Source organism: Toxoplasma gondii, chromosome Ib (assembly GCF_000006565.2).
Source record: "Toxoplasma gondii ME49 chromosome Ib, whole genome shotgun sequence".
NCBI lineage: Eukaryota > Apicomplexa > Conoidasida > Eucoccidiorida > Sarcocystidae > Toxoplasma > Toxoplasma gondii.
Window position 1 is genome coordinate 709,785 of NC_031468.1, and position 18,163 is coordinate 727,947.

Here is an 18,163-nt window from a genome sequence, read left to right on the forward strand (position 1 = left end):
GCGGGGTAATAGATTCAGCTGACGGTGCGCTGTGCAACTTGGCGCAAATTGCGTTGGCGCCCTGCGAAAAGAAGGGACCGGAGTCAGGCGGGCCAAGACTGCTGAAGTGACTACGCAAAACAGGACCATCACGCTCTGCCCAAAGAGACAAGCACATGCCCAGAGGGCGGCAGTGTACCTGTGGATGGGCTTTGTTGGGAACGAGTCAACGAGGCAGCAAGAAACATCTCTACAAAGTTGAGGAAAGATTCGTGTGCTGAGGGGGGACTAGCTCGGACTTTTGTCTAGGGGATTCTGGCCGCTGGGGAGCACCTGAGGGCCTGTGTGATTCCTTTTCGACGACAACGGAAGCGGCGCCTGGTGGAAAAACGTTTTGTTGAAGTTTCTCGAAAACTACGACTCGCAACTTTCGTCTCAAGGAGTGTTCCGTTGGTGACGTGTGCTCTTTCTCAGCTTCAGATATTCGCGGCCCATCGGGCCGAAAAGTCTCCGCCGTGTGTGTTAAAGTGGCAAATCTGTATATTCATCGTCCACGTGTCAACGAAAATGAATACCTTCTTCTTGACACCGGCTGCTGCAGCAGCCAGACGAGTGGCCGTGTCGTTTTTTGCTCGAAGTAGCGCGAGTGGGTTTCCTCAGCATCGGGTTGCCTTGCGCCCCTTTCCGTCACAGCGTCCGGCAGAGAGAGCACACAATCTCGCTAAATCGCAGACGCTGAGGTCTGTTAAAGCACATGGCCGCCAATCGGGGAAGAAGGAACAAAGTACAGAAAGCGGAGGGCGACGGGGTTTCCGTGCTGCGGTGGGCGCCGGGACAGGATGCATGCTGGCAGCATCTCCAATGTTGTTTACAGACTACGACAACACCGCGTCTCCGAAGAGCGAGTTGATTTTTATGGCAGGCAACGCGCTCGGCTACTGTACGGAACGCTTCTTCGAGAACGAGTACGGTCAGAGCATCTTCATGTTTGCCTTGGGTCTTGCATATCTCGCCATGCTTGGGCACGAAGGAAAAATCCATGGGGCTGTCTGGCGGATGAAGCACCTCTTTGCAACCAACTTTAAAATGGTCGGCCACCCCCGATATGCCTACGCCCTCCCAAAGAACCCCCTTCTTCAAGACGCAGCCCCAACCAAGACAGGATCTACCTCCGCCAAGAAATGAGTTGAGGCAGTCAAACCTTTGCGGCGCCAGCCGTCAGGTCCAGTGCTGTGCGTATCCAAGCATTCGTATGTCGGTATCAATGCATCATTCCGTGTGCCCGCATGTGCGTGCCTACGCATCAACTGAAGACAAGGCTGAAAAAACTTGGCGAGTGTTGGAAGCGTCAGATTCATCGTCCTCTCGAGTCCCGTGGTGAACTGTGAACGGGTCCGTTCCTGTGTGAATCTCGCCTCCCGGCAAGTGTGTGACAACTCTATCTCTCCAGCTGGACGTGTTCAATCTGTGGCCGTTGCTTCGCTTGAGTATGAGTAGCAGTGGAAAGCAAACTTTCGGAGACAGATTTCAAGTCATCGGGTAGCACCATTTTCGTTGCCAGCGAGTCCCCTACAAATCTTCGAGGCGTTTCGTTTCACAGCTAATCCTGGTGCTGATAATGGTGGCATGTGTAAGCAGGAGCGATTAGAGACACCAAACACGAAGTGTTGAACGTAGCACGTGGTCACGACGTACCGCAGTGCGTATCGACTGCGCAGGAGTACACTGTGTCCACCGACAATTACTGATGAAAGGAGTGAAGCAACCTCTCCTGCTGAGGATGTTTGCGCACGCTACCTAAATTGCTTGCGTCAAATACAGTAACACTTGCACAGTATCTCATGTATCGCTTTTAGCCTTTCGCGCATTACGTCCCATGTGGTAGGCGGTGCTGTCTATAAGACAAGCAGAAGCAACGAGCCGACGGCATGATGACATCCTCTCTGTCCTGCAACCTGTTCTATGGGTTATACCTTCTAACAAAGTTTTGTTGCAAAATCACACGTTGTTCAACTAGTTTCAAATTACTATCCACTATAAGGGCGTACAATCAGAACAGGAGAAGTTTCCGCGTCAGCTTGCTAAAAAGGCCTCAATTTCCTTTCGTAGTTAAGCTACAGTGTTCCGCCCGCTTACAAATATTTTAACCACGTTGCTTGTGTAAGTGTCTGCTAGCATAGGGTTAGACTCCGGTGCCTAAGTAGAAACTGAAAAAATTACTTTTGTGAACCTGTTCGTTGGGCCTCGCAAATAGCTAGTTATGACCGGGTTTTCAGACGAAGTCGAAAGGGTACAGGAGGGCATGTTTTGCTTATGTTGGATACATTATCATGCCGATGACAATGTCGGCCGGTGTATCAACTATGGCTCACGACGCTTAAACAAAAGTCACTATTTTGTCTACTGGGGGAAACATTCCATTTAGCGACACACATATGACACCGTTCATCGCCACGTGCCACACATTGGCAAGGGTGTGTGACGAAATGTGACCCCGCCCCAGCGAAGACACCTCAAAATCACAAGTGACGATGGCTGAAGAATCGGTTATGGAAACCATCACGCCAGTTTCGACATTATGCAGAAGATCAACGGGACAGCACAGCAACTGTTTTCACGTACACTGTCGCTGTCTAAGTCCCTGGCATTCAAATCAGTATCGCAAGCAAAGATGCCTTTGAAAACAAGATCCTCTATTTATTGGTCATCCCAGATCTCTTCGGTGTCCCCTTCGCAGGGGCCCTCGTGAAGCAGTTTGACTCCAGCACACTCACGCACACAGTTGTTGGGGTAAGTCTTCCGGTCCGTCCCGCAGTTTGGCGTTAGGATCAAGGGGCAAGCGCAGTCTGCAGAATCCATTGCAATGAAGACACATGCAAAGTGCGAAACAGTGCAGCGAATGCCTGCACATGCCTGGTCCAGCACATCGCAATATGGTAACGCCTTCCCAAAACGAAATAGGATTAGTTGTCCGAGAATGTCGAAACAGTTACCTTTAAGATCTTCAATTCTCCGTTCTGGCACGTCGATCTCATTGTCACCGTGCTGCACGGGAAGCTGTTTCTGTTCTGAAAACACGTAAAAACGCCGCCAGTGCCTCTCCATTTCGATGCCCCTGTCGCTATAATTTCACGCGACGCACGCAACACACTGGGTCTGAAAACTACTTTCTTACCAACAAACACTATTCTTTACCTCAAGCTCTGAGTCAAACTCAATATTCCTTCCTCATTGAAATAATTTTATGGAAAACATGTTCATTGATAGGCAGCTGAACCTGGCCGCAAGCGAAGTTGCTCGACAAGCATTTAAGACGAGACATGCCAGTCACCCTTCTCGGGTCTCTTGCAGAACTGTTGCCAATCCGATACGGGTGAGAACTCTGATTCTTGTCGTCTACTAGAAGTAGTATGTGGCGTGTCAGTCGCATGGCTTGTTCCACCCGTGAGATTCATCAAACCAATCAGCTTACCGTCGGCTTCACATGGACCCTCGTGCTTCAGTTCAACTCTCCTGCACCGTCGAAGGCAGTGGTTGTCATACGTGACGCCGTCGACGCCGCAGTTAAGCATCAGGTTAAGAGGGCATGGGCAGCCTGCAAAAGGCATTGAACAGAGACGTACAAACAACTTCGTTGCGATATCGGAATTTCCAAACGAACGTCCGAACTTTCAAGTTGTAGAACACTACCGCCTGCGCTCGCCGACGGTCAATAACTGAAACACGTCCCCTAATCTAATAAACTGCGCCGTCCTACCCTTCAAACGTTGTTCATGCTCTGCCCGAGCACCATTCTCAGCATCATCATGCTGGTGTGAAGACTGTGTTCCTTCGGGACCACGGGAAAACAAGCAAACAAAATAACCGTCATTTGTTCAATGAGGCAATCACTACTCGAAGCACGTCACGTATTCTAATAAACTGTGGTGCCCTACTCTGTAATCTTTGTTCCTCCTCTTCCAGAGCATCGTTCTCAGATTCGTCATCCTGCTGCGAAAACAGTGTGCGTCCGGGACCTGCGGGAAACAAGCGATTAAAAAAGTGCAAGTTGTGCGCTGAGACAATCATTGTTCACTTTCTTAGCAAACCCGAGTTGCCATCCGCCACACCGTCGTCAGAACGTGGCAAACCCTTCAGCGGTATGCCCAGCCTTCACTGCCAGAGGAAAATGACAATCACGCTTGAAAATGACCCATCTTGCGAAAATCGACACTTTGCTGCGCCACCGTAAGCATGCCCAAGCACATTCAAAGCCTTCAGCCCGACATGATTGAGACAGCTCTTCTCGTTTCCACACGATGCAAGCAGTAAGAACCTTACCTCCCCTGCAAGGACCTTCGTGTAGCAGCTTGACTCTTTCGCATTTGCGGACACAATGGTTTGAATACGTGACGCCGTCCACACCGCAGTTGAGTCGCAATTCGCGAGTGCAAGCGCATCCTAGGGGCAGAGACATAACGCACCAGAGGACTCCGTAAGACGTTAAGGACAAATAATCACGCACACAGATGACCTCGCCATATCTTTTCTTTGATAACGATATGCTTACAGTACGAGAGCTGGCGTAGCATACCCTCTTCGTCCACTGTTTTAACAGATGTACATGCGCCTGACGGACAACTATACCACGTGTCACTATTACGTCACTAGACATTCATCGAATTAACAAGAATGCTATTCGCGGGAGAATACCTCGCAGCCTCTTCCGTTCCTTTGGGGCGTCCTTTGGCGGACGATCCTCCTCTCCCGATGGCGTTATGCTGGGCTGTTCCGTTGTATCGGCTACTTCGGATGGTTCGTTGACAGACGAACCTTGGTCTTCTGAAAATGAGAATAACAGGCAGGTCACATAAGAAGAAAGGATGTCTCTCTGGTTGGGAGTTTCCACTCCCGTCCCCTTTCAAATGCATCATACTGCACAACGAGTACACCTCCCCTGACCATCGAACATTACAGGATGCACATCATTCGTGCGTCCCGTGTGGAAACTACCTACAAACCTACGAGCACGCAGATCCTACAATGTACAGCAGCAGCCGTGCTGATGCAAAAAAGAGAACGCCTTGGTCAGCAGCCAAGTGGAGTCACCGGAAACATGAACTCGCATCTGAAAAGATCCGACTGCCTTGCATGGGTATTATTCCTTAAACATACCTTGGTCAGCGCAAGGCCCGTCGTGTAACAGGCCGACGCCGTGGCACTCCCGGATGCAGTGGTTTGCGTAGGTCACGTGATCCCCACCGCAGTTTAATTCGAGATTGCGCGGACAAGAACAAACTGAAGCAAAGCACGCCTCCACAAGGCAAGAGCTAATAAAATCGACTAGTCTTCTTGGTTTGAATGATTCAAACGTCTATGTGATAAACTGTGCCCCCACATTTGACGTTTTGAGTCGCGGTCTACTACTTACGTCCCCCCGTTGATGCTAATAACAGGTCATAAGATGGCACATCGCAGACATCCCAAAAATTCCTCTTTTGATGGAAAAAACACAGGCAGCTAGCGACATTCAGATACAGCAACCAAGTACAAAAACTAGTCTCATCGAGCAGTCACTACTGATAAACGTCTGATTCGTGGTGTACCTTTCGTTTCGGGCGAAGCAAACACAGCTACGCTGAACGAACAAACCAGAACTCCGGCAAGAAACAAAAGAGGATTCTTTCCCATTTTTACGACGGGTTAGCACTAACCGAAGCCGTAAATTCGTACGACTACAAGAGACGCAGTAACTGGGACAAAATTCGCAACAGCAACTGAATACAGAATGTGATGTACAGGCGAAAGAGAAATAGGGGAAATGACAGCTTGTTTAACAACGTAACTTCGGTGCATAAACTAACCCATCAAACTTCTTCGCGCGTCTCTGTTGACATGTATGGGGGGGCCAGCCAGCTTACCCGGGCGCTGCTTCCCTGCATCGGTGGTGAGTCGTCCCATCGATTCGGCGTCGGGTTAAATAGCTATATCGCTTTTTGCCTCTTGTCTTAGTCCGAAAGGCGTTCAGGATCCGAACTTCTAAGATCCGAACTCCTTGCTGTTAAGCCGCTTTCACTGCGCTAAGGATGTCTGGCTGATAGCGTCGCAGGAGAACTGACATCGAAAACAGGAATGCGGATGCCCCTAAGCAAGAGAGTACCAGATTCCACTACGTGTCTGTGGCCTGACATGTAAGTGTACTTCTAGAACACTCGTTCTCAGAAGGAAAGATGATCCCTGTAGAGAGGCAAAGGGCATACGACGCTCTCGAGTTTAAACGAATGGATCGTTTACCAACCTCTTCAGCTTTGTCACCTTTTGGTCTTGGAAAACACAGTAGAACGTGACTCCGATAAACAAAGACCTTCAAGAGTTAAACTAGTAGTCCATCTAGTAGTACATACTCTCTAGAAAAGCTTGGTTGAACGCGTAGAGCCCCTGAAGCGGTCAGAGCCTTTGAAGATTTTTATGAGGCCTTATACACTGAAACCAATCCGTCGAAAAAAATTCATGTCATGCCGGTCCGGAGCTGGGGCTCCACTGGCAGACCTCGGAAGACGGCGGTTCGGTTTTCGACCGTCGCAGCGTGTCTGCCTACTGAGTGTCCTGATCCTACCTCTTGTCTGATAATGCCATCTCAGCCCAGAATCAGATACACTGGCAAGTTATGTCGTGTTGCAGTGCCGTCCAAGCAACCCAGTCTGTCCGAGTTGTTTCAAGCACACATGTGTTTACCACACTCTGTGTAGAACTTCAGGGAGCACAGCAAGCAGCATGCCAAGGGACAGTGAGAGGGTCCCAAGTGCTGTAGAGAGGATTTTCTTTTCCTGGTGAGCCCCACGAATTCTGGAAATATGCCGATACCACCTTCATGAGAGTTTACTACCAAAGGCTCTTACGGGACGTGGACCCTCCAGTCTATTAGACAGAGCAGGTGCCTCCACACGCCTCACAATTGCCGCTTTTGGTGGCTGCGAGTTAGTCGTTGGCAATATCACTGCAGCAAGCTCTATTTTAAGGGCCACCGCTAGACAAGCAACGCGCTCGCTGAAACAACTTCTGCCGAATGGTTGTGAGCAGCTGTAGTATATAGTTCTAAAGGATGAGACAAGATACAAAAATGTCTCGAATAAATTATCAGAGAGCGGGGGGATCTGGGGCGGAGATGCTACGGTTGAGAACCTGTTCTTATGTGACAGAAGAAGCCATATAGAAGCGTTTCACCTGTTATTGACGGTTGTAGACCATTGCTGCCCACGTAAGTTTGTTGGTCATAATGAAACCTATAGCCGTGTCTTCCACCTACCACAGCTATTCGTCCTTAGCAGCTGCCTGTGTGGCCCCCTCCTGAACAACTACAGCGCTATGGCCGCTCTTATGCTGTGACTATCAAAGGTTCCCTTTTGTTAGCAGCTGAAGAACCAATTCTTCAGGTGCTAACACGGGCAAGATCGCAGCCTGGCACAAGTGTGTGAACCTAGTAGGATATTCTGCCCAGTTTGACAAGGCGATGACGAACACGAGGCGGGGATTCCCAGATCCAAAAAGCTCATCAAACATCACAGCGTAGTGCAGCAAAACCGCGAGGGTCGACTATGACCGACTTCGTGATCCAGAAGAAAACATTCGATGTCACAGAGAGGTCAGCCATGACCAAGAAGGGACCGTGCGCCTCAGAACCTCCCTCTTTTTTTCTTCGTGTTCTGTGCGATATTCGCGCACGACATTCGTCATTGCTTAGGACGAAACTAACTCCACACCACCTGTGACAACGAATGTCGCTTACGCAGGCATCAGACAGAACAAAAGCTCTCTTATCATCGATGCCGTTGAAACCATCAAAGCAACAAGTAGTTCCTGACCGCGTACGCTGTACAGCACATCACTTTGGTCGACACTTCATTCACCCAGTAACTTTGTGCATTGAAAGCGTCTTCTTGTGTCTGGTGCGAGCTTAACAGTTGTGCGAAACTGTTCGTCTTCGTTGGCTTTTTTTTTCCGAAGCAGCAATCTAGCCACGATGTTTCAAACCCAAGCCTTGCCCGAGCGTTGCTCGTGGTAGCTGGTGACTCAGCGATAGTGCGACATGCATAAACAATACTTGAACAATCCTTCGGGGGACACTGTTTTGACACGAGTGAGAGTGCACCCAAAAAGTTCCTTGGACGGACCGGGGATCGATCCCGGGACCTCCTGAATGCAAATCAGGCGTGATACCACTACACCATCCGCCCATTGTTTAAAGTGCCAGTTAGCGTTGTAATCGATTTCTATGTCCCAGTCACCGGAGACATCTGCTTTCCGCCATCGCACAACTAATACAGCCCAGACGTCCCCAGTTTGATCACCACTTTCGCAATGAAAAAGACGCTTCACTTCAATTTTCTTCAGTGCACGGGTAGGAGGTGTTCTACGTCCCGGTCACTGTCATATCGGATTGAGTGCGGTAATACAGTTCTCCCTTGGAGAACCACAGACATGCGGAACAGCTACAAAACGAATGTGGCACCCGCACTTATTCGTGCAAATATATCGTTTGTGGCTCATCGGCACGAGACAGAATCCCCCAAACATCTTGACCTCCCTCGCTCTCAACTTTCGTCCAGGGATCGCAAAACTCTGTGACCGTGCCATTTTATGCAGAAATTGATGTCGCTGTGGTCGTTCATTGACTCACCTGTGAGACACATTACAGCGATGTCCTGATTTGCTGTGTGTGGTAGCAGATTTGTCTCAAGTAAGGATGAGTGGCTCAACAAGCCTTTTTTAGCAACAGTGCGACCACAGAGAGGTGCTACTACCGATTTCCCAAACGATAAGAGAAAACAGTTGTTGAATGAATATCCCTCACGAGCGTCCACGCAAAACGTGAAGTTCACGATGCCTCTGTTTCTACAGTATTCTCCGGCAAGCAGTAGCATGGGTGTATGGAAGAACGAAGCTCCCTGTTGCTTGACACCTATTCTCCTGACGCTGTTCCCGATCTCTAGAGCGATGCTGCATGGAACAGAGCAACAGGGGACCGAGACTCTGTACATAACCGAAATAGGGACTTAGTTACATATGGCCTTGACTATACATGCGCTTGCCTGACTGTTGATCCTTGCTCGCACGTATGACACAGACTTGGGAATTGCCGCCGACCTTTGTGTTGCAGACAATTTTAGGATGTGGCTCGACACTTTACTAAATTCATTTCGAGAGACTTGACGACTAGCCATAGTTTTCATGGCTGTGACCGAAAAGGAGCGGTCACGATTTGACGACACACGCCACCGACAAGCTGGGCGCTGGAGCAGCCAGCATTTTGAAGAACATCGTCTGCCCTGACATCTCCTCATGCCTCAACATCTCCCTCAAAAGATGAAAGAATCAACGGATGTGTACATGCCACATATCAAAACCGAGTATGACGACAGGCAGCTTTCGTTCCTCACACACGCTATTGCACAGAAAATCCCGAGTCACTGCCGGGCGGATGGTGTAGTGGTATCACGCCTGATTTGCATTCAGGAGGTCCCGGGATCGATCCCCGGTCCGTCCACGCTTGCTGCTCGAAGTGATTCACATTCGTTGTTGCTGTTTCTGGTATATACTTGTACTAATGTTTACTTCCTTCTTTGATATGGAGTCTGGGACATAGTAAAAGGGAGTGTTAAACTTCTCGGCCTCAATCAGCTCGAGTAGCGCCGCTGGAGACAGAGTAAATAATCAGGTGAGTGAGGTACTATAGCTACATCTGAATCGACCAATAATGGAGCTTTTATGGCCGAGATTTTGCTTTCTGCGTGCAGTTGTCTTGCACATCACGGCGGCTGGGATCTGATTCTGTTCTAAAGGAGGAGGAGGACGGGAGACAACGTGGCCGAGCGGTTAAGGCGGTGGCCTGCTAAGCCATTGGGTTCTGCCCGCGCAGGTTCGAATCCTGCCGTTGTCGGCAAAAGCGGCACTTGACAAATTGAGAAAGCGCTACTGTTTGTATACACTAAGCGTCTTTAGAGTTTTTTCTCCGTTTTGCGCGTTTTCAGTCAAAGCACCCCTGATTCTGCAAGGGCATGCAATCTGAACGAGACTGGCAACATCCGCCCGATCGTGGCGCAACAGTGCAGTAATAAATTGCTGATGCTCACCTGCTCTACAACCTTCTGCAATCAATTAAAAGTGATGCTGTGACTTCTCAGACCTGTGCGTTCTAACTTTGTGAGGGAGGGAGGGGGGGTTGAGCTTTTCGTTGCGAGGGAAACGACCGCCTGTTCTGCGTCCCTGGTCTTCGACGAAACTTCGCCAAACGGTGTAGTGCATTTCAGGCGAGAAATTTGAACCCAGAAATCCGATAGAATTCGATGCTACACTCCAAGGTGAAAACCCGCTACTTCGCAATGTTCGCGGAAAAAAGCAAATTTGTTTCTTCCCTAACGGCCTGACGTCACTCTTGGCGTCTCTTCAAACAAAACGGCAGGTCCTGGGATTTTGACAGTAACACCGGTCGGAGCTCTGAGGTGTCAGAGAAATTTCTGTTGTAAAATTGCTAAGAGAAATGGAAATATCAGTGAGCAAGTGACTTCCACCCTTCACAGGAAACGCTAAGAACCCAACTGCATACGCCGGCACAGCGGTCGCGCCTTTCTCTGCGCCTCTCATTTGAGGCGTCAGCTTTTGAGGTAAAACAAACGAGTTAATTGCTCCTCACCTGTGGATAAAGTTTTCACCAGACTCTCCTCCCGCCTGCGGGGATTTTCTCGTGTACCACTGTCTCTTTCTGTGAAACTTGTGTCGCAGTACGGCTGATGAGTTGCGTAACACGCACGGTACGGTCCCTAGATAAGGAAAGTTCAAAACCCGTAGTTTTTCAAGAAGACTCAGGAGATTTACGCACATTTCTCAGGAGTTCGTGGCTAACGTTAGAATCCCCGGCTAAATCGAGCAGCACCTGAAAGGAATCTTTGCCAATGACACGCAACGAAAGTTTCCCCCTTGTGTGACGGTCTGACTTGATGATGTATTTCGTTTCATCGAAGGCGACCACGTGCATAGTCATTCATGCGATCTGTGGAACAAATAACCGTGTCGGGGAACGGCTCGAGCTTTTCCTGCGTAATTATCTCTGTTTTCCTGACAGGGAGTTAAAAGATCTCGCGACCGACGACAACACAACGTATTATCTGCAGAGGAGAATTTGTGAGCGACTCTGCCATGTGACAGCCGAAGGCCCACCGCCAGCAGAGAACACCGGAGCGTTTTTCTCGACGAACCGTGAAACTGTTTCTGAGTTCCGGTATTTTCACACCAGCACAGCAAGCAGCTTGCCTTCGGTCACCGCAACAGGGATGCGTCTCTCGTATCCGACCCCGCTTCTATGAGAAAAGGACGTCGTCAACCACGTTTCAGCCTTCAGAAAGACAAAACGAGATAAAACAACCAGAATATGCACCAAACGCACAGGTGCGTTAAGACACCGGCCGTCGACCCTTGAGTATCTGCTTTTGTAAGTGCCGCATCTTCCGTTTCGTCATGCCGTTGTTCCCCTGAACGAATACACACATCAGAAAAACGGAGCAGAAAAAGTGAAGTAGCGGTGAAGAGGAATCAGTTACATCCATCACGCTAGCCGCTAGGTTTCTGAAGTTTTCTGAGTCCGGGGGTCTGCTTATAATGTGATAATTACAATCACATGAAAGAATATCGCTTCAGCACAGCAACCCGCCCCCGCCTAAACGACAAACCTCTTCAAACCGCCGCCAGGTTCCCGTCTCCGCCTCGCGCACCCTCGCTGTCACACGACGGAGACTGTTTCGATGTAAACAGTTCGTCACAAAAATCAAGAGAAATCCGAGCTCAACGACAGCCGCCCAGGCGCCCCTCTCTCCTCCAGAAACGTCATCAAGACGCATGCCACTCTTCCTCAACCAAGGAAACAAATCTCCGATGAAGAAGACACAGCTCCCCTGCGAAGCCCCCTAGGCCACCCAAAACGGTTCTTCCTTTTCTAAGAAGATCCATGAAGCTCGAAATCGACAACTGTGTATCTCAGTTATCGAAGACGTCCAGTTCTTTCTGTTCACGTAAATCTCCACGCAAAATACAACATCCAGAAAAGGAGACACACACCACCTTCGCCTGCAAACCGCTTTCGCGTCTCACGCATACCGAGCTACTCACATTTACGCACATACAGTCGTTGAAACTCGCGCCTTGGAAACAGTCTGACGCACAACTGTTCAGGAAAAACTTTAGAAAAACCGTTTATTCTCTTGCCCGAAACCTATGTTCAGGTCACCTTTTGTAGAATACATAGACACGGTTCAAGAACGCTAAACTGTTTCCCATCAACTACCATAGATTTCGTATCTTGAGCCCCGACTGCTCTAACTCTATGTGGTTCGTCTCGTCCACATCAATCTGCCGCACGGTCCGGCTCTCCCGGCCTCTCTCCTACATCTCCCAAACTCACCTCCCTGCAGATGTGACCAGGTTTTTCACCGAGCGCCAGAACGTCCTTATCTGCGCCGACGATCTGAGCAAAGTCTTCGTCGATCGTGAGGTCAAGCAGATCTTGAAGCAAGCGAGGATCGATGTCCTCGCTAAGGTCCTTTTCTTGCGTCGGCGGCGGAGCTCGAGAGGAAGCCACCGCTGCGAATGCCTTTCCTGCCTCTGCTTCTGCAGACAATCTGTGTGACATGCGCTTTATCTCTTCCCCACTGTCGTCAAGGGTGCGTTCCCGAGGCGCTGACGAAGAGAGGCGGCTTTGGACTTCACTGTCGCAGGTCATTCCTCGCTCTGGCCTCGCCATTGCCTCGGCCGCGGGCTCACAGGTGTGCTCCCTTTGTTCGCTTCCCTGGTCACGATCTCCGATTTGCGCGCCCTGCGCCGCCTTGGCTGCGCCTTCGGTAGCTTTGTCCCCGTCTGGTGGTCCGCCGTTTGCGAAGCTCGCGGCGTTCGTCTGCTCCGTTTCTCTGCGCTCTTGTTCGCCGTCATAGTAGCGCCCATCAGGCCCTCTGCACGCTGTGACGCGCCCAGACGCATGGTCTTTCAAGACCATCTTTGCCACCCGATACAAGTCCCACTGGCCGCCCTTCCCTCCTGCGGTGAACCTTCGTTTTTGCGCCAAACTCTCCAAAAACGCAGGCGCGTGCAGCTGCAGCTCTGGAGGAGAAAGGACGCCCGCAACTTGACCTCCAGAGACCCGCGGCTCGATCTGACGACCTGCCAGCTTCTTGGAAAGTCGAGGAGGCAACGGCGGAGGCGGGGGCGCGGCCGGAAGACCGTAGAGCCGAAGCAGCTGCCGCGGGATGCGGTCGCAAAGCAGCTGAATGGAGGGAATGAAGTCTCCTCTGGAACAGAATACGCGAAAAACAAAGACACGTTCAGAAGGCATGGGAAGCCCCGTGAACGCTTGGTGCTGTGTCTAAAAAACGCGGCGCTCCATTTCACAAGACGCCATCCACACACACATACCCTGTCATGCATTGCCCGTCAACCGATTCGTCACACTCCTTCACAGCGTCCCTGATTGGCCCTGAGTCTTGTTCGCTACCAATCGAGGGATCAGCCGAGATGGAGGCACTGGCACAGTCAGAGAACTGGAACGTCCAATAGCTTCTGAAGTACTGACCCTAGCCTCTCACACTGTGTTGAAAGTGACTCTGTCAAGCACAACGCACTGCTCTTCTCGTCGCCACTCGTAGAGTCTCAAGGTCCCGGAAGTCACGCGACTTCTACAGCGTAACCGGACATTGAGTTAGCGAAAGACAGCCACTCGCGCTCGCTTCTCACAATGCCCTTTTTACCCCCACAAGCCCGGTCTGCCCTTCTCTTCCGCCTCCCTTTAACATCGAGGGAGGAGAACAAGGAACGCAGAGGCAAAAAAGCCAGGTGAGAAAGAGAAAAGGCGTCCAGGAGAGACGAAGCCTGAAAACCAGGAGACCTACCGCATGTGATCCAGCGGCAGGACGCCGTTCACCACCAGGTGGTGCTTCGTCGCAACACGTCTTGGAAAGACAAGACCTGGAGAAACAAATAATGCATTTTTCCTCGAGTTCAACACACAGCTGGCCTGCCGAAAACGGCGGACGCGAACCGGAGAATAGCCTTCAGCTGTGTTCTTTTCCATTCCCCAAGAGAAAGTACTACCGCTACGATTCCCGCTCCTTCCCGCTCTCGTCGCCACTACCGGAGACCTATGACAGAACGACTGTCGTGTCTTCTCTGCCTTCTAGACACACATGTCCGCCGTACGACAGACAGTTTACTTCCACGGCATTCTAGATACATGTTTACTCTTTTCTCGTTTCCTTGCCCTTGCGAGACACGCAACCCCAATACACCTAACAAGACCTCCTCCTTCTCTCTCCCTGCATCTCTTTCTCTTTCCTTTTCTTCCCTCTGCTCGTCAATCGAAGACGTTGCTTTTCTGCGCCTCGCCACACAGATGTCTCGGTGCGCCTCTCCCCCTCCTGCCACCTGCGCATCCCCCTGTTCGCGCCGCCTCTTCAGCTGCTTCTCACATGTCGCCACTCGCTGCCATCTGTCTCCACTGCGTAGCAACTGCCTCTACTGTCCCTCGTCTGTCTCGAACGGGGGGGGGGCTTGCCTGGACAATCGCAGAGAGTCAGTCCGGTGTCGCCGACGACGAGGGTCTGGAGGTGGCGAGTCTTTCCTGGCGTTCGCGAAACGGAGACTTTTTTTGATCCCAAGAGCGCATTGATTACGGAGCTTTTGCCCACGTTGGGGAAGCCGACGAGGCCGACGATGAACGGCGGCGGGGAGGCGAGCAAGGCGCTGTCTTCCGCGCTGCCTTTCTCCGCCTGCTCCCGCCGCTTGTGCGCTGCAAAGGAAGCCAAAAATTGGTCGCGACGCAGAGAGAGAAGAGCGAGCAGATCCTGGGTCTTGAGCACAGGAGGCGACGAGGCAGAAGTTGCGGGGGAATTTTCCACTTCGTCATCGAGCCAGCACCCGAGATACGCTCCGCCTCCCGAGCTGTCCTTGCCCTTGTCTCCTGCGCCTTCCTCCATCTCTTCCGCGTTCTCCTCTTCCTCCGGCTGCTCGTCGTCCTCTTCCTTTGGGGTCGTCTTCGCCTGCTCACGCCGTTCTCCTTCCTGCTCTCGAGCCTGGTCTGTCAGCTCCTTCAGCGCCGAGAAGAAAACATGACTGACGTTCTCCTTCTTCAGCGCCTCCGCCCACTTTTGCCGCACACTCGGTGGAATCAAATCTGCCTTGTTGACAACGAGGACGGCCTGAGAGGAACGAGACGCAGACCACCGTCGCCAACCGGAGAGAGAGAGACAGATGGAACAGGGAAGAAAAGAGACGGCGAAAGAAGATGAATCGAGGCGAGAAGCACAAGAACCTCCACTGGAGGAAGGGGAGAAAAATCCCTCGGGAAGAGGTTCAGGACAAGAAGAAGTAGAAAGATCCGAGGGAGAAGATGAAGGCTAGACGAGGGAAGAAGATGGATAGACTGGAGAAAACGAATGAAACGGAGAAGAGTATGGAACAGAGGAAACCATAAAGGTGACCGTATGTAGAGTGCGACTGATATCTGTTACGACGTCTCTGTCTATGTTTTTCTCTCTCTTTCTCTGCGGATGCAACGGTCTCTGAAGCGAGTCGCAGGCCTCTCCCCTGATTTTGTGCTTGGCTCTGAGGCGACACAGCTCTCCGCTCTTTCGACAGATGCCAGGAGCACGCGCAACCTTCCTTTCTTGGAGTCTCTTTGCTTCTCCACTCTCTCACTTCTTTTCTGGAGTCGACTTCCTTGACGAACTGTTCGAGGTCGCGGCTGCGGAAGAAGCGGATGTCTCGGCCGTCCACGATCTGCAGCAGAAGGTGACTTTTCTCAACCACCCTCCAGAGCTGGCGCCAGACGTCTAGATTTCGCTCGAATGGGCTGAGAGAAACGCCTTGTTTTTCTTCCAGAAAAGCAAGTTCGCGCCGCCACCGGAGAAACGCATCGCGCTCGAGCGCCTCCAGTTCAGCTGCTGTGCGCGGGAGAGCACCTCCAGAGGGGATAGCGTTCGAAGCAGCAGCCTCGACAGGTTCCTTTGACGCGACCGAACAACCGGACACAAAAGAACTTTCCTCTTCTTCCTCTGCCCCCTTTCCGTCTTGTTCCTTCTCCTCGTCTTGTTCTTCCTCTTCTTCCCCTTCTTCTTCTTCTTCCCCTTCTTCTTCTTCTTCTCCTTCACCTTCCTCTTCTTCACCTTCTTCTTCTTCACCTTCTTCTTCTTCACCTTCTTCTTCTTCACCTTCTTCTTCATCTTCCTCTTGTTTCTCCTCATCTCCTAGCTCTTCTGCTTCCTGTTCTGCGTCTTCCTCTTCCATGTCCTCCTCTCGCAAGTCTTCCTCTTCGTCCGCGAGTTCGCCGTCTGCGAGAGGACCTTTGGCGCCGGGCGCGGTCAGCCGGGGCTTGGATTTCCCCTTTTTCTTCTTGTCGTCTTCGCGCTGCTTCTTCTTGGACCACTTGATCTGTTGCTCGCGGCGGTGGGCGCTCACGAACTCGACGTTATGGATCGTCGCTTCCTCCATCTTGCCTTTGAGGAGGACAGCGACGCGTTGCCTGTTTTTCTTCTTCCTTTTGCATCTCATCCGCAGCTCCGAGCGCCGCTCTCTCCTGTCCTCCTCCCTTTCGCCTTTCTCGTTCGTTCGCCGTTCGGCGTCTTCTGCGCCAGCGAACCAGACGACGGGGAAGCGGAAAGGTCGCCGGGGGATCGCGACTTCCTCGTCGTCCTTCTCGCTTCTCTCGCCACCCGCCGCCTTATATACGGGTTGCGCCGTGAAGCACGCGCTCTCTTCTTCACTCTTCAGCCAGACCTGCGCCTCCCCCTTGTTGATGAGGAACTGGTCTTGCGACGCGAGAACGGTGGAGAGGTAGAAATCCAGTTCGGACTGCTGAGTGAGCGACTGCAGGTTGTGGCTGCGTTTCTGCTTCTCGAGAAATGCAGCGTCCATGCTTCGGCCCGAGAGAAAGTCTAGAAGGTGATGTCTAGTGGAACCTGCAGAGACCGCGATGCCTCGACCTTCGTGTGAAGAAAACGAGGCAGCGACAGCCGGAGAAGACGGAGATGCAGACGAGAAGGAAGCGAGCGCGGGGAGAAGGTGAGGGTCCTCTCGCTTCTCGGACTTCACAGCCGCGAAATAAGACTCTTGCTGCAGCTGATGCGCCATCAACCGCTGGTGAAGCAAAGACCGACCGAAGGTACTCGCCCCCGCAGCTCGCTGGCGGCGAGCCTGCGTCTTCTTCGTTCTCGGCATCTCGAGTCAGAATGGGCAGAGAGAACACCGGGGAAGAGAGAGAATGAGGGGAACAGAGACAATGAGCGGAACAGAGAGAACGAGGGGAACAGAGAGAACGAGGAGGAAAAAAGAAGAGGAGAGAATGAATGAGAAAGAGGGCAGAAGAAGAAGATAGAGGCAAAAAGGAAGTGAAGGAAGGAGAGGACGAAGGAGAGGAAAACAAGAGAAAGAAACGGGAGACCGTTGAGGGGAACGCTTGAGTGGACTGTTGGAAGCGAAAAAAAGAGAGAAGAAGAGGGAAGAAGAGAGAAGAAAGGAGACGATTGCCGATGAGAGGGAGAGAAAGCAATTGTCAAAAAAAAGCAGCTGGATGAATTTTCCGCGGTGTCTTCTTTCTCTTTTTCAATGAGACGTCTCCTTTTTTCTTCGGCCCAGCTCCGGAGCAGGCCAAGAGAACGCAGAAACTCCGTTCAGATCCACTCTCTTTCCAACCTTGACAAGAGAGGAAGGACTGGCCGCAAATGCGACTTTGGAAAAAAGAAAACTCCCAGAACCACGGGTCCAATGCTCGGCAGAATTGCTGGAAAAAAACCGATCGCGGCGCGCATGCAAAAAGTCCGCAACGCGAAAAAAAAACGCATGCGAGCAGCACGACGCGCTTTTCCTTGCTCGTCACTCCACAGCTTCAATGTTTCACCTCTTCTTATTTCTCTGCATGCCTTGACAGAGAGAAGAGACGGAACAGGTCGTCACAGTTCTTGTTGTTCGGCTGGGAGAGAGAACGAAAAGCAGCCACACAGGCAGAGAGACAGCACAGCGTACAGAGAGGTAGACAAAAAGAGCGCCAGCGGTAGGTAAATGACTGAACTTCCTCTTTTCTTCAGTCGTCGGGTCGTGGGCATCAACGCCCAGAACGCATATTCAGAAAAGGCTGCTTCAGGATGCAACATTCAAAACTCCAGCTCCGCGACAG

At 51.4% G+C, this 18,163-nt stretch overlaps 3 protein-coding genes and 3 non-coding genes across 6 annotated transcripts; 3 read left to right on the top strand and 3 right to left on the bottom strand.

Annotated features, from left to right (window-relative positions):
• Positions 1 to 19: 19 nt before the first annotated feature.
• Positions 20 to 1,527, top strand: TGME49_208440 (hypothetical protein). The gene has a single exon (XM_002369586.2). The coding sequence runs from the start codon at positions 547 to 549 to the stop codon at positions 1,162 to 1,164; it is 618 nt and encodes a 205-aa protein (XP_002369627.1). The 5' UTR covers positions 20 to 546; the 3' UTR covers positions 1,165 to 1,527.
• Positions 1,528 to 2,217: 690 nt separating this feature from the next.
• PI2 (protease inhibitor PI2) lies at positions 2,218 to 5,821 on the bottom strand. Its single transcript, XM_018779420.1, has 9 exons — positions 5,565 to 5,821; positions 5,134 to 5,256; positions 4,672 to 4,800; positions 4,300 to 4,419; positions 3,915 to 3,995; positions 3,737 to 3,808; positions 3,452 to 3,574; positions 2,973 to 3,047; positions 2,218 to 2,825 (listed from the first exon to the last, which is right to left on the bottom strand). The coding sequence occupies exons 1-9, from the start codon at positions 5,647 to 5,649 to the stop codon at positions 2,677 to 2,679; spliced, it is 957 nt and encodes a 318-aa protein (XP_018638485.1). The 5' UTR covers positions 5,650 to 5,821; the 3' UTR covers positions 2,218 to 2,676.
• A 2,299-nt stretch (positions 5,822 to 8,120) lies between these two features.
• On the bottom strand, positions 8,121 to 8,192 carry TGME49_208460. Its single transcript has one exon. It is a non-coding gene; the product is annotated as a tRNA-Ala (tRNA).
• Positions 8,193 to 9,430: 1,238 nt separating this feature from the next.
• TGME49_208470 lies at positions 9,431 to 9,502 on the top strand. The gene has a single exon. It is a non-coding gene; the product is annotated as a tRNA-Ala (tRNA).
• A 311-nt stretch (positions 9,503 to 9,813) lies between these two features.
• Positions 9,814 to 9,895, top strand: TGME49_208480. The gene has a single exon. It is a non-coding gene; the product is annotated as a tRNA-Ser (tRNA).
• Positions 9,896 to 11,029: 1,134 nt separating this feature from the next.
• Positions 11,030 to 17,700, bottom strand: TGME49_208490 (hypothetical protein). Its single transcript, XM_002369588.2, has 5 exons — positions 15,691 to 17,700; positions 14,549 to 15,191; positions 13,887 to 13,962; positions 12,410 to 13,289; positions 11,030 to 11,483 (listed from the first exon to the last, which is right to left on the bottom strand). Exons 1-5 carry the CDS (start codon positions 17,206 to 17,208, stop codon positions 11,406 to 11,408), a joined length of 3,195 nt encoding a protein of 1,064 aa, XP_002369629.1. The 5' UTR covers positions 17,209 to 17,700; the 3' UTR covers positions 11,030 to 11,405.
• Between the last annotated feature and the right edge of the window lie 463 nt (positions 17,701 to 18,163).

Bases quoted from the DNA above. Each gene is read 5' to 3' on its own strand.
- PI2 (XM_018779420.1), bottom strand. From the start codon at position 5,649: ATGGGAAAGAATCCTCTTTTGTTTCTTGCCGGAGTTCTGGTTTGTTCG. The intron at 5,257-5,564 runs GTACACCACGAA...GCTTTGCTTCAG, and splicing joins TGCTTCGCCCGAAACGAAAG to TTTGTTCTTGTCCGCGCAAT. The intron at 3,996-4,299 runs GTAAGGTTCTTA...TGTTTCCCGCAG, and splicing joins CGAAGGTCCTTGCAGGGGAG to GTCCCGGACGCACACTGTTT.
- TGME49_208490 (XM_002369588.2), bottom strand. From the start codon at position 17,208: ATGCCGAGAACGAAGAAGACGCAGGCTCGCCGCCAGCGAGCTGCGGGG. The intron at 13,290-13,886 runs GTAGGTCTCCTG...ATTCTGTTCCAG, and splicing joins CTGCCGCTGGATCACATGCG to AGGAGACTTCATTCCCTCCA. The intron at 11,484-12,409 runs GTGAGTTTGGGA...GTATTCGTTCAG, and splicing joins CTGGTCACATCTGCAGGGAG to GGGAACAACGGCATGACGAA.
- TGME49_208440 (XM_002369586.2), top strand. From the start codon at position 547: ATGAATACCTTCTTCTTGACACCGGCTGCTGCAGCAGCCAGACGAGTG.